The 15,289-nt window shown below is 40.0% G+C and overlaps 2 protein-coding genes and 1 non-coding gene across 3 annotated transcripts; 2 read left to right on the top strand and 1 right to left on the bottom strand.

Moving 5' to 3' along the window:
- Positions 1-294: 294 nt before the first annotated feature.
- LOC106386723 (tRNA dimethylallyltransferase 9-like) lies at positions 295-3,080 on the bottom strand. Its single transcript, NM_001315690.1, is given in 11 exon segments — positions 295-450; positions 530-669; positions 760-835; positions 949-1,043; positions 1,296-1,390; positions 1,474-1,690; positions 1,773-1,971; positions 2,060-2,168; positions 2,254-2,296; positions 2,425-2,478; positions 2,736-3,080. Coding segments are annotated over 11 exon segments (1,392 nt in total). The 5' UTR covers positions 3,000-3,080; the 3' UTR covers positions 295-350.
- Positions 3,081-4,129: 1,049 nt separating this feature from the next.
- Positions 4,130-4,248, top strand: LOC125584690. Its single transcript, XR_007321600.1, has one exon. It is a non-coding gene; the product is annotated as a 5S ribosomal RNA (ribosomal RNA).
- Positions 4,249-13,052: 8,804 nt separating this feature from the next.
- LOC106385131 (probable receptor-like protein kinase At5g20050) lies at positions 13,053-14,894 on the top strand. The gene has a single exon (XM_022698758.2). It carries the CDS (start codon positions 13,398-13,400, stop codon positions 14,766-14,768), a length of 1,371 nt encoding a protein of 456 aa, XP_022554479.1. The 5' UTR covers positions 13,053-13,397; the 3' UTR covers positions 14,769-14,894.
- Positions 14,895-15,289: the final 395 nt, after the last annotated feature.

The following is a 15,289-nucleotide window of genomic DNA, read 5'->3' on the forward strand; positions in this document are numbered from 1 at the left end:
TTGATTCACAAACGATAATGGCCGTATGGCACCAACTCCTAAATCTGTTCAGAAACTATTTGAATGAAATCATCTAAAATAAAAAATATTATATGCTCTTTTAACTCAAATCGGTTCAAACCGTATGAGGATGAACATGAGATTGATGCTTAACAATTAACACGGGAGTGAATCTGAGATTTGTATGTGAAATGTAGACAGCAAAAAAATGTTTGGTTCATAAATAAATAAATGAACATAATCTAAAACCTTGTCTACTCATACATTCATACAAGCAAAAAAAAAACACATTTGCTGTTGTTTTGTTTTTTTTTTGGCTTCTGCGGATAGAAAGAAAGTGTGCAAGTGGGTTATATTGCAGCTCCTTCCACGCATGAAACTTCACTCTTACATCCTTCACTTCTGATCCACTCCAACACCGAAGAACAGTCCTCTCGTCCAACGAAATGCCTTCATAAAACAGATTCACAACTCATAACCAAATGTTTATAGAGCCAACAAACAGAATAACTCTCTGAGTCTTCTCTACCTATTTCTGGGGCGGTAGGCCTTTAGTGCATTAGCTTCTCGAGAGTTTCTCATTTCTTTGCTCATCCTGATGGAATCAGGCACCACCAGCGTCTCTGTTTCCTTCTTATAAGCATCGTAAATGAAATCAAGTATTGTATCCTGCGACGAGGAGGACAAAAGGATTGTATCACCACCAAATCAATAGTGACATAAAAGAGACTGAATAGAATCAGACACATGTATGTATACCAGTGGTTTAGAAGCATTAAGCCAGTGGTACATAGGCTCACACCTGAACCATGTCATTTGCCTTTTTGCAAAGTTTCTGCGCATCAATCAACCAAACAAAGTGAATATATGAATACCGTGTGGAAAGAATTAAAACCGCAACTCCAATTTTTTCACCAGATAATTCAAGTCTTTATGTAGAGGAATCACCTGGAGACTTGCTGAAATTTGTTCAAAAACCAATAAAACTCTCCAGGGGAGCTTACACCCCCTTGTTGACGACATTTTGACAGATATTCCATCGCCTGAATGACATTGATATCTAGGATAAATAATTAACTAATATATAAAGGGATAATTAATTAACTAATATATATCAATGTATATATAAAATTCTCCAGGGGAACTGCTATATGACATGACCTCATGCAATATCTAGAGCCCAAGTCCATATTCTTCACTGAAGTGTGGACATGCTTTTATATTAGACAGCTAAAACCTTGATACAGAACCCTTGGCTAATTACAATCACTAATAGAGATAATAGATAGTTTTACCTGTCTGTAGCCAATGGCCCGAGTTGCAGAACCTGTGTTTGGAAGAAGACCAAGATCAAGAAGCCATCTAGCTTCTGACAAAACTCCATCAGCACCTGAATTTGAGAGACAACAAGCATCAAAGAGGACATAAACTCAGAAGAGCATGCAATTGTTATCCTTGCAAGCAGTTACTAACCTGAGAGCATGTCTTCACATCTGAAGTCAATAGATCTATAGAGATCAATCCGTGGACTTGACAGGAAAAAACAAAGGAAGTCATAGTCCAAATCCGTCTCTATGTTCTGGACAGAGATGTCATTCTCACTGAAGTCATCATTGGCATCAGGAGAATTCAAATTATCTCGAAAAGAATCATATGGAACACGAAAGGAAGACGGAGGAGATCCAGTTGACTGCCAAGGTAAAACAAACAAACCTTGAACAGGTTATGTCTCATTTTAACTAATAATAATTTTCTCAAAATCATGTTCAAACCTTGAGTATCTCGAGGCTACGCTTAAGCCTGTACCAATCATTACGAGCTAAAGAATAAGCCTTCCGATCACCAGCATTGACCACGAACTCAACAGCTGCATCCCAGTTATGATCGGTTTGAAAATCAAGTAGCGTATCGTGGACCTCAGAGATGATCTCTGGAGAAGGCTTAGGTACATCTGGCTTCCCATAGATAAACCTTAAAACATTACCGAGAGAGAGAGAGCATGATAATGATGAAACTAGACTCGCTTTTAACATTATACAAAAAGGGGCACAAGACATACCATCGGAGGTACAGTCCAGTGCCACCTGTGACTATGGGAACACGCCCTCTACTAAGAATGTCTTTAGTAGCTTGCCTTCCATCTTCGAAAAATTGTCCCACGGAGTAGTCTAGAGATAAAGCATGAAAAATTGTGAAGTTTCTGGTTATTGCATACATGAGTGTTAGAAAGTATTTGAGGACTGAAGAAGAAACCTTGAGAGGGATGCAGAATGTCGATAAGATGATGTGGCACCTCCTGAAATAATTTTGCATAAACATACACTTTTTTGATAATAAAATCTGATTCATGCCATTGCCACCAACATCAGATTTAAAAAAAAAAAAGAATAAATCTTACCAAATATTTATATATTAGAAGGATACCTTTCTATCACTTGCTGATGGCTTGGCTGATCCAACATCAAGGCCTTTGTACACCTGTTGTCAGTTAAAAACAAAAGCAAGAACCTTTTTAGTATCACACCAAAGCTGTGGAACTTTATCAAACTAAGAAGAAGAAGAAATAAACTTCAACTTCAGCATTTCAGACACAACCGGGTCCAAGTCCAACCATTTAGAGTATCCTAAGACAATTGAACTTGAAAGTACCAGGCTTGGCCTAGACAAGGGCTCAAATTAGTCACTCCTAGTGAGCTATAATCACTTAACCAGAGAGTACACAAGTAGAAATGGACCTGGACGGAGTCAGCACTGATGATTTCGCCGTTGAGACGCTTAGCTAGCTCCAAGGCGAGCCTGCTTTTCCCGGCGCCGGTGGGACCAGATATCACAATCACCTTCTCCTTATCGGAGTTTCTCTTCTTATTCGAAGTGTTCCCGTTTAGAGAAACAGAGCAAGCGGTGGCGCCGCATAATCTCCGGCGCAGTACAAGGGAAGGCGGTTGCAGCCTCAAGCAACATGTACGGGCAGTCAAGAATACGCTACTGCTAGTCACCATCACACGAACGTTAAAGGAAGCTTAAAAGCTTGAAGATTGAAGATTGAAGATTGAAGACGTTTGCTACGGAAGGATGACCCGCGTAAAAGCTCATCTCGAAGAGAGACGAAGACAGCGAGTGAAAGAAGGATTAGAGAAGTACGGTTCGGTTAGGTTTACAGATCAAACCGAATCCAAATTATGAACTGATTTGAAAATGGTTTAGTTACATTGTCGGTTTACAAAAGGAACAATGGTTTTCCCGGTTGATTTATATCATAATTAAATACATGCAATGTTCTAAAATTTGGTCTAGGCAGCGGGACGCCCGCTTAATCGACAAATCCGCTATGAACGAAACGATTTGTTACACAATTTATTAAATATCGGTTTAGGCGTTTAAAAAATCGGCCTACGGATCCGCCTTAACAATAATTTTATATAAGTCACCTAACCCGATTTTTAAAACATTGATACATGTTACCAAAATTGAAACAAATAACATTTTGTTTTGGATATTCCGGTTAATTAATTACATAATTTTATCAAAAACTAAAGCAATAACATTTTATCTTTGATTTTTCGGTTAGTTAATATACATACAAGATACCAAAATTTGAAACAATAACATTGTTGTTATGAACCAGATTGTGGATGACTCATAACCAATAGATATACCATCAGCGGCCCAAGAAAGAGAGAGTCGGCCAGCTTTTCATTTTCCTTATGTCTTTATGTTTTTTTTTTTTCTAGTTGGATTATGATTTGTACTCTTTTCATTTATCTATGACGGTGTAATCTCTTGTACAAGGAACTTCTATGTTATGAATAAAGATAAACTTTTCTATTACTTTTACAACAATTGTGTTTTCGATTACTCAACGGAGCCACAATTGTAATTAACACTTCACAAACAAAGAATCCAAGTATTGGCTAATATTGTAATTAAAATCATATATTATCATTATCAAAATGATCACAAATTATGAAATGTCTATTATTCCTTTACGTACGTCACTAGAGATTAGTAGTAACACTTGAAAAAGACCAAAGAACAAAAGCACATAGAAAGAGAACAAGAGGGATTAGGTGAATACCTCTCTCTCTCCATTAACAGACTTGTAACTATTATTGTGAAGCATCATATCCTTCTTGGCGATCATACCAGCACTAATGCACCGGATCCCATCAGAACTCTGCAGTTAAGCGTGCTTGGGCGAGAGTAGTACTAGGATGGGTGACCTCCCGGGAAGTCCTCGTGTTGCACCCTTTTTAAAAAAAAAAAAAAAAAAAAAAAAGTTATATAAGGTCAATATCCTCTCTGACCCGCTTTCCAATGTCGAATCCTTGGGCCTCTGGCCTCCGTGCTTCCGCCTTGTTTCCGTCGTCTCTCGCCGCCGGTAAAGAGCAAAGCCACATCCCTCCCCATCCACCTGACCCTCCCGACCCTAAATCCCAACTGTCAGTGCTCCAATTCCCTCCCCTTTCCCCTAAAGTTCCAACTGCTCGGACCTTAGCTGTTAGCACTAAAGCTCGTTCTACTCTCCCTGTTCCAACTGTCTCAACTGAGACTACAACTTCTACTGATATAGAGATGCTCGCTTCTGATCTCTCTAGTCAAAATCAAGAAACTGGATCTGAAATCCCTAGATCTGTTATCACTTTTGAACCAAACCCTCAAACTAAGAACTTCACTGTTCTTCCCCCCAAGATCTCCTCCCCCCTTCACACCAACAAAGCCCTTGCCCCCCCTACTATCCCTCGCCCTAGCCTCGAAACCGACCCCATTATTGACACTGTGATGCCTCCTCCTCTGGTTGAAGAAACGCAGAACAATGCGTCCTTTCCTGCTTCAGCAAACAACCCACCCGAGCCTACTCTCATTGAGAAGATTAGAAGATTTGAGGACAAATCACTCAAGAGACTAGCTCCAGTTACCATTTCTGCTTCAGGACGTCCTTCAGTTCTGATTCCTGATGCGGTGTTCCAAAAAGGTGCAGACCTCCATAAAGAATTCATTGTTTGTTGTTTCAATGGAAGGTCTCCTCCCTATAGTCAAATACAAAGTGTGTTAAATCACATGTGGGGTAAAGGCAGGAAACTGGAGATTCACAATAATCCTGCTCAAAGGACGGTCCTGGTTAGAATTCAAAGTGACTACCTCAAGCAGAAAATATTAGAAAAAGGTTACTGGTATGTTGGAGACTCTATGTTCTACGCAATCCAATGGACGTCCCTCCATTCTTCTCAGCCTCCAACTCCGACTTCTATCCAGCTTTGGGCGCACCTAACAGGAGTCCCTCTTGATCTGCGCCATCAACAGGGATTAAGTTTGGTTGCTGGTCTCGTTGGAGAACCAAAAGAAACAGATAACTTCACAAAAAATCTAGTGAGTCTCACTATGTCTCATGTTAAAGTGGAACTGGATCTTACGAAGCCTGCACCAGATATCGTGGAGTTCACAAGGGAATCAGGAGAGGTTGTGGAGGTTTTAGTGACATATCCATGGCTTCCTCCTACATGTGCACACTGCAAATAGCTGGGCCATATTGCAAAGAACTGTCTCTTGCTACCGCTACCCCATAAAACCCCCCCTCCGACTACAAAAAAGAACCTCTCCCCCAATCCCTCTACTAAAACTTATGTACCCAAACCAATGGCTAAAACCGCCCCTCCCTCCACTCCCTCGTCTTCTACTTCCCCTCCATCAGCTACTGTTCCCTCTCCCTCACCTAGTACATCTTTGCCTGTAAACACTTCAAAACTCCTGCCCCCAACCATTCCTGAAAAAGCAGTTACTATATCAAACTACAACTCCCTCCACCTTACCTCCTCTCGACCTCCTGTTGCTTACCCTGTTGATACTGAAACTAGCCCTCCTAACCCTCGACTAAGACTGTCCCTTAAGCGCTCTCGCTCTGACCCAACCTTGTCTCCTCCCACCTCTTCTCTTCTTCCTCCTCTGCCTGTTGAAAACCGACCCAACTCTACCCGCACCCCCATAGCTCCTCTCCTTTTGACCCTTCCTTTTCCTTCTGACCCCAATTCCTACTCTCTTTTGGTTACCGACTCTTCCTTTACCCAAGGAGAGTCCTCATTTTTATCTTAAATGAATACAAAACTATTTTTTTGGAACGTCCGCGGTCTAAATGACCCGGATAAGCACACCCCTTTTTGTAATTGGCTAAAGACTCATCAACCTATTTTTGGTACTATCTTAGAATCCCATATCAAAGATCAGAATCTGGCCCAGCTCATGTCTTCTCTTTGTCGTGGCTGGAACTATGCAACAAATCATCTCTCTGATGAAGATGGAAGGATAATTGTCATCTGGAAGGACCCAGTCAAGGTACAAGTGATGCATCAGTCACCTCAACAGCTAACTTGTCAAGTACACCTCCCAGCTACTGCTCCTTTTATCTACACTGCAATTTACGCTTCTAATGAAAGAGCAAAAAGAGCGGGCTTGTGGGTTGAACTTCTTCACCTGTACCAGCTGTTGAATCTTGCGAACCTTCCATGGATCTTAGGTGGTGACTTTAATGAGATCATTCATCACTCTGAGCATTCCCTGTTTGAGGTTAGCTCCATCTCTCCTCAAATGTCGGAATTCAGGAACACTCTTCATCAGATGGGAATGTTTGACCTTCGGTTTCAGGGCCCACTTCACTCTTGGTCTAACCTCCGGCCGGAAAATCTCATTGCTAAAAAACTTGATCGCCTGCTCGTCAACTCGAATTTAATATCCCTCTTTCCAAACAGTGTCGCTACCTTTCTTCCCCCTGAGATGTCAGACCATTGCCCTTGTCTTCTAGACCTAGCCCACCAACTCCCCTTAGCTGGAACCAAGCCCTTTCGGTTCTTTAAGTACCTTACTAAACACCCGCTCTTTCACCAGACGGTCCTTGAGGCTTGGAATCAGGCCGGAAGCATGGCATTCACTCTCACAAATCTTTGTTGGAAGCAAAAAACAGTAAAAGGAGTGTTAAAACAGTTAAATAGAGAGAACTTTTCTAATATTCAGGTGAGGGTTTTAGAAACTAACAGTTTGCTTCAAGATGTGCAGGTACAAGCTTTGACAAATCCAACTCCCCATCTCTTTGAAGAAGAACGACAGCTGCATCAGAAGTGGTTATTCCTGCGCCAAATTGAAGAATGTTATTTTCGACAAAAGTCAAGGGTAAACTGGCTGAATGAAGGGGATCAAAACACGGCTTACTTCTTCAGAATTTTCCAAACAAGGGCGAGTTACAACACTATTCGGTCCTTCATGCTGTCAACGGGTGGATTGTTAACTGACCCCCTACTCATGAGCCTTCATGCCATAACGCATTTCCGCAATCTGCTCGGCCCAGACTTGTTGCAACCGCTTCAACTTCACTCCTCTCATGACTGGTTTACTCAGCTCTCTGGTTTCACTCCTACTCCGGCCCATGTTATTGCAATGACTATAATCCCAACTGCTGAGGAGATTCAGAAGCTTCTATTCAAAATCAATCCTAACAAAGCTCCAGGTCCTGACGGTCTCACATCTGAGTTCTACAAGTCTTCTTGGAGTTTCTTAGGAACGGAGGTACTCTCCTCGATTTCGCACTTCTTCCACTACTCCTTCATGCCAGCTTCCACGAACTCTACAATACTCGCACTAGTTCCAAAGCGCCCAGGAGCTTCTGCCATTACTGACTTTCGCCCTATTAGCTGCCTTAACACTCTCTACAAAGTTGTAGCTAGACTTCTTGTCAGGAGGATAAAATCTATTTTGCCAGAGCTCATTGTTCCTAACCAGACAGCTTTCGTTAAAGGCATGTTAATAGTGGAGAACACGGTCTTAGCAGGGGAACTTGTAAACGGTTATCATCGACAGACAGGGCCAAAAAGGATTACCATCAAGGTGGATATAGCTAAGGCTTTCGACACTCTCTCCTGGGAATTCTTATTCAACTGCCTCGAGGGTCTGCATCTCCCGCCACTTCTGGTGGGTTGGCTTCGTGCGTGCATCTGTACACCTAACTTCACCGTCGGCTATAACGGTAGAGTGCACGGACACTTCAAGGGTAAGCGGGGACTTAGGCAGGGAGACCCCCTTTCTCCCTATCTCTTTGTCATTGCTATGAATATGCTCTCCCTCATGCTGAATAAAGCCGCCGCTGACTTGAAGATCAAGTACCATCACAAGTGTAGCAAGTCCAAGCTCACCCACTTATGTTTTGCTGACGACCTGTTGATCTTCATGGATGGTTCCCTTGGCTCAGTACAGAATGTTCTCCAGGTACTGAAAGAGTTTGAATTGCGCTCTGGCCTTGCTGTAAGTGTACAGAAGTCTTCTTTCTATGCCTCCGGTTTATCGCAACAGGAGATAGATGTCATCAAGGTGTCTACGGGAATGCCTAATGGGACTCTACCAGTGCGCTATCTTGGTGTTCCCCTCTGCACAAAGAAGTTAACAATAGCAAACTGTGAGGTTCTGATACAGCAAGTCAAATCAAAATTCACTTCATGGACTGTAAAGACACTGTCGTTTGCTGGGAGGCTACTCTTAATCAAAACAGTCATTGCGGGTATTACTAACTTCTGGTGCTCAACCTTCCTACTTCCTAAAGCTTGTATAAAAAGAATAAATTCCTTGTGTGGTCTATTCCTATGGAAAGGTAGACTTGATGCGCATCACTCGGCTAAGGTATCTTGGGAAGTGGTGACTAAGGAAAAAACTTGTGGTGGACTAGGGGTAAAGGACCTATTAACTTGGAACAAGGCGTGTTGTATAAAACTGATATGGTTGCTGTTCTTTCAAGCAGGATCAATTTGGGTGGGATGGTTCAAGGCAGAAGTTCTAAAAGGCTCCCTTTCAAATTTCTGGACTATGAGACCTTCCACATCAAACTCATGGCTTGTTAATAAGCTTTTCAAGCTTAGAGATGAAGTCTATACCTGGATAAGGATGCAAGTAGGCAATGGAGAATCATGTCGCTTCTGGTCAGATAATTGGTCCCCCTTTGGGAAACTTTCACAGTTTCTGCTCTCAGACCAAACTTCAGGTATGGGTATAAGCTTGAAAACAACTATAGCGGACCTTTTCGTTGATGGAAACTGGAGACTTCCTCCTCCGCGCTCTGAAAGTATGCTTCAACTCCACATATTCTTCACAACATTAGGTCTGACTGAGACGGAGGATCGCTATGAGTGGATAGTGAATGATAAACCGTCATCAAGATACAGTACAAGCGAGATATATCGAAAGCTGAGGGACAGGGAAGAGACGGTACCGTGGGCATCAATTGTTTGGATTGGTAGAGGAATTCCACGCCACAACTTCCTAACTTGGTTGTTTGTACTGAATAGATGCCCAACTAGGGACCGTCTTATAGGCTGGGGACTTCAAACGGATGGGGCTTGTCTTCTCTGTAATCAGGCTGCTGAATCAAGGGACCATTTATTCTATCTGTGTCCGTATAGTTGGGGAATTTGGGTGGAGATTTCCAGAAGATGTCACCTGCAACCGCTGAGGAATTGGGATCAAACTTTGCTTTCCATGCAGACACTACAAGGGAACAAAACGGCAAAGAAACTGACATTGTTATGTTGGCAATCGACGATATACTGGGTATGGCAGGAGAGGAACAAAAGGTTACACAACAATCAATACCGTTCACAGGACGCGGTCATCAAACTGATCACACGTCAGATCACCGATCGCATCAGCGGTTACAGGTTTGATTCTCCGATCATCTCCTCTCGCTATATGCAGCTTTGGCTTTCGACGGCATCGTAATTGAGATTAGCGAACTTGGAAGTCGATTCAGTTACTTGGGCTATTTGGGCCAAATCTGATCTTTTAAATTATGGGTTTAATGATGGGTTGTTAACTAAGGTGGGTCTATAGCCATGAATATATGCATGTGCTTGTAAAACATTTGCTTTCTTTTATATATAAATATGCAAGCCTTTTGTCAAAAAAAAAAAAAAAAAAAAAAAAAGACATCATAGACCACGAGATCATCGGGGCTTGAAGAATCCGGGGAGATGTTGATCAGAAACTCTTCGGATGGCCGAGAACTAATTTGTAACCTCTGCATCTTGTGGCTTGGTTTGGACTTGGAAACAAATAGTATACTAAGTTGCTAAGGATGTCTTCTTATATGGTTTACTGACAACTTTGCATGTATATATATTGCTATTCATCGTAGTTTTCAACAATCTATATATAAGAGTTCAAAAGTCAAAGTACGTCCTCATAGATATTTAATGTTGCGTATTCAAACTCCTGAAGTTATGGCTTAGGTTATGATGGATATGATCAGGGAACTTTGTTTTCAAAATGTATAATATCTTGTAGGCATACAATACAAGTTGTATTGAATAGGAATGTAGGATCATACGTAGGGTATATAATACTTTGAAATGTAATATATGTTGTAGATGATCTTAAACCAAATGTTTCCTAGTTAGCTGAAATATATGAGTACTGTCTCACATGACCTAACCATGTTTTCCATATAGTGAAGTCTTAATTTACTTGATAGTAGACGCTTCCTCCCTAAAATCCAACGATCTTATGAAGCAACCAATTGATGCAGAAACCTAAAATCATACATGAACATTGAGTAAAACAGTTTTTGTGGTATCTCTAATAAATGTGGCTGTAATTGTTATTTTTTGGAGCAACCAGTTTCATGAAAAAGTTCAAAACCCCGTTAAAAATCACATACTTCAAGAAGTTACATGTATGTACTAATTCCTGGCTGCAATAATTAAATAATCATAGATACATTACAAATCAAGACATCGAGCGTTGACAAGTATAACACTAGGGATAAAGCTCTTTCAAAACTTCAAGATTTGTGTTTGTTTGAAGGCGAACTTGAAGGTGCACATGTCTTTCCCTCAAGTCAAAGTTCGCGTTCATATGACATTAGACTTCTTATTTTTAATAGAATTTTCAATTGTTATATAAATGCTTAAACAAATTTAATTCTGGAATTTATGTTTTTAGAACAATTCTGGAGTATACGCTATAGCATTAATACCAAACAAACGTATCAAGGTTGTTGTAAAAAAATAATATCAGGATCAATTTCCATGGTGGCATAGTGGTTTTGGAATGGAAAAAGAGTTGCTATATTAGTCCATTCCAAAAATCGATTCTCGTCTGGTCCTAATTACTAGTTCCACATGTGGTCAGACAGTTCCGAACACCTTATGTTATTCAAAAAAAAAAATGTATCAAGGTTTATTGATATCACATATTTGTCCACCGCTTTTATTGCTGGCATATCCAATCATTTAAAAATCATGTGTTTGAGTTATGAGGATTCAAAAGTTCTTGCAAATCACTCTACCTCACCTTACTTAAGAATACGATTGTACTTGAAAAAGCAATTTATTTTTAAAAAATATATTGAGCCTCAACTCGGTGTTGATCTGCCCTATTCCCTTTCTTGTGATTAATGTTTTTTACCAAGTTTTAAAATGAGAAAAAGACAAAAATAGCACTAAATCAAGTTTTTGTTCCCAAACTAGCACTCAAGGTCAAAAGTCACAAAAATAGCATTTAATGTTTTATCAAAAGTCACAAACTTAGGGTTTAGAGTTAAAGGGTGGGGTTTAGGATTTAGGGTTTAGGGTTTAGGGTTTAGGGTTTAGAGTTTAGGGTTTAGGGTTTAGAGTTTAGGGTTTAGGGTTTAGAGTTTAGGGTTTAGGGTTTAGGGTTTAGAGTTTAGGGTTTAGGGTTTAGAGTTGAGAAATGAGGTTTTGGGGATAAGATTTCAAATTTTGAAAAATAAAAAAATTAAAATTTTTAAAGGATAAACTTAGAAATGTGCTATTTTGATCATTTTAGTTTTTAAATGCTATTTTTGTGATATAAATTTAGAAATGTGCTATTTTGGAGATTTGCCCTTTTGAAATACTATGAAACTTTTTTTCTCTGTAAAATGAAAATATGAAAATTGAAGCATAGGTCGGCCAACCAATGGGGAGTGATATCGTATGCCTGATTTCGGTTGACCAGATGTTATGAACGCTTGAGATATGGAAGTCAGAGAAAGCAGAAAGGGTTTTAACTTTTAACTAAATGACAACAAAGCGTTGACTTAGAAAAAGACAACAAGAATCACGGATAAATAAAATAGAAAACGACGTTTTCTAATGCAATAATACATACACATTCTTCTGACTCGAATTTGTTATAGAGAAAAAAACAAAAATAGTACTAAATCAAGTTTTTGTTCGCAAACTAGCACTCAAGGTTAAAAGTCACAAAAATAGCACTTAATGTTTTATCAAAAGTCACAAACTTAGGGTTTAGAGTTAAAGGGTGGGGTTTAGGATTTAGGGTTTAGGGTTTAGAGTTTAGGGTTTAGGGTTTAGAGTTTAGGGTTTAGGGTTTAGAGTTAGAAATGAGGTTTTGGGGATAAGATTTCAAATTTTGAAAAATAAAAAAATTAAAATTTTCAAAGGATAAACTTAGAGGTGCTATTTTGGTCATTTTAATTTTGTTTTGGAGATTTGCCCTTTGTTTAATTCCATAAGAATTTCGGGTAAGTAAACTCGATCGAAGATGACATAATTCTTCATGGCTACGGTTCAGCCCATATATTATATAAAACGTGTAAACGAGAAAGAGAAACGTGAGGACGAGTCAGTCACCGATCAAGGCATGTTTCCGACCGGCGAAGTTAGTAGTATCCGAAGCCAACTTAATGTTTATATTATTCCATTTCAGCTGTCAAAGTCAACAAATGGCCACGTCCAGCTAATGAATACTTAAGGTAGACAAACATTTGAAGCAATTATCAAACCGTTTTTAACTTTTTTAAAACAACATTCGCAAATCAAAACCCAATATGGCAATTTTCCCTTTACGATTTGAATTACTTTCAGAACGCACTTGACCGATTAAACCCGATTAAACTTGAACAATACAACCTGGGACAACTTGCAGATTATGGCCTCTTTCAGATAATTTATGACAAACCTATATGGCTATATTTGTACTTTGCATAGTACATGTCTATGTATAAATATATAAGTTATATTATATGAAATTATATCAAATAATATGTTAACAGAAAAAACATGATCAAATCATTTTAAATTTTTTTTTTTTATTGTTTTTACAATAACAATCTTTTGTAGTTTCTGTTATAACATTGTAAAATTGTTTTGATATCAATGATTATTTTGCTAAAAAGACAGCCAAAATATTATTATATTTGGCCACAAATTCAACAACTATGTTCGCTTTGTAATATATCTAAATTTATTACCATTCAAAATATAACAAAAATAAACGATAAAATATAACTTGTTTATTTATATTTAATTTGAAATAATTCCTTCCTCTCCTTTGTTCAGCTCACAAGTCACGATGTTCATCTGAACAACAAAACATGAAGTCAAACAAGCTCTAAATCCCCTGTAATGGAAGACAAGAAAGCAAACATAATCGCTACTCTAACCATCTTATCCCTCCTCCTCGTCATAATCGCCGCCCGTGTTTATCTAAAACTCTCCAAACCCTTTTACCTCCTCGCCGGCGTCGACATCTCATTAATCCTCGCCGTGTTCTGCTTCCTCGTAATCCGAAGCCGTTACAACAGAGAGAGAAAGAACCTCGAGTCAAGATACATCTCCGAAGGCAGAGAGCTCAGAATCGAGTACAGCTTCCTCCGAAAAGTCGCCGGAGTACCAACCAAGTTCAAGCTCGAGGATCTCGAAGAAGCCACCGACGGGTTCAGAGTCCAGATCGGGAAAGGAGGATCAGGCTCGGTGTTCAAAGGAGTTTTAAAAGACGGAAGCCAAGTAGCTGTGAAGAGAATCGAAGGAGAAGAGAAAGGAGAAAGAGAGTTTAGGTCAGAGGTCGCCGCCATAGCTTCCGTGCAGCACAAGAATCTAGTTCGTCTTTACGGTTATTCATCAGCGAACCGTTACAGATTCTTAGTCTACGAATACATACCAAACTCGTCTCTCGATGTATGGATCTTCCCGGGAAAGAGAAGACTCGGAGTTGGAGGAGGATGTTGCTTGACGTGGGACCAAAGGTACCAAGTTGCAATAGATGTAGCGAAAGCCCTATCTTATCTTCACAATGATTGTCGGTCCAAGATCTTGCATCTTGACGTTAAGCCAGAGAACATTCTCCTCGACGAGGATTACAGAGCCGTGGTAACGGACTTCGGACTCTCAAAGCTGGTTGCCAGAGACGAGAGCCGAGTAGTAACTGAGATACGCGGCACGTGCGGGTATCTAGCGCCAGAGTGGCTTCTAGAGCACGGTATCTCCGAGAAGTCTGACGTTTACAGCTACGGGCTCGTGCTCCTAGAGATGATCGGAGGAAGGAGGAGTATAACGAGGGTAGAGAACAAGAGGACCAAGAAGAAGAAGTTGGAGTATTTTCCGAGGATTGTGAACCAGAAGATGAGAGAAAGGAGAGTGATGGAGATTGTGGATCAACGGTTGATAGAAGCCAAGGAGGTGGATGATGAAGGGCAAGTGATGAAGCTGGTGTGTGTGGCGCTTTGGTGTATACAGGAGAAGGCTAAGAATAGGCCTGATATGGCTACGGTGATTGAGATGCTTGAAGGGAGAGTTACGGTGAATGAGCCGCCGGATTCTAAACTGGTTGTGGTCGATCTTTTGGCGGCAGCTGGTGGGGGTGATGATGATGTTGATGATGTGACTACAGGTGTAAGAAGGGTTGTGGAGATGCCAAAATTGCATATTCAGAGGGGAAGGCATTTTCGTTTTCCGTCTGTTTGTTCTAGTATCATATCTCCAGTTTCTCCACGTTAGAGCTTTGGTTTGTTTCTTCGTTTGATATGTTAATAAGCACAACAAAACATAACCGGAACCTACTCTTTGTTTATATTTGGTTTTGTTCAAGTCTAAAACTTAGATTGCTTAGTGTTTTACACTCCAGCCTTTGAAATGTACTTATGTAGTAAGCACAACCCTTACATAACCAAGATTAGCAAATGAGCCGAGTCAATAAATAAGCTATCATTGTCCAAGCACACATCAGCACAACTCCAAGTGAGAATGTGAGATTTATTTAATCTAGAAATTTGTATTATTGTTTCAAACCATTTAGGAAAACAGTAGTACGTACTTGACACTTCTAATAATAACATCAATATTATGTAAAGCTCTTATTGGTAGTGCACATGGGTGGCTGATATTTAATTCATCTTTTTTTTTGAATGGATGTCAAATTTATTCATTCAATGAATGCGTCTATAGTTTGAAGAAACTTAATTCGTCTTTGAAATGGTATGAAGGTTTGATGTCTCTCTGTGCACTAGAAGTCGTCGCCT

The sequence above is a fragment of the Brassica napus genome, chromosome C3 (genome assembly GCF_020379485.1).
Source record: "Brassica napus cultivar Da-Ae chromosome C3, Da-Ae, whole genome shotgun sequence".
NCBI classification, from domain to species: Eukaryota; Viridiplantae; Streptophyta; class Magnoliopsida; order Brassicales; family Brassicaceae; genus Brassica; species Brassica napus.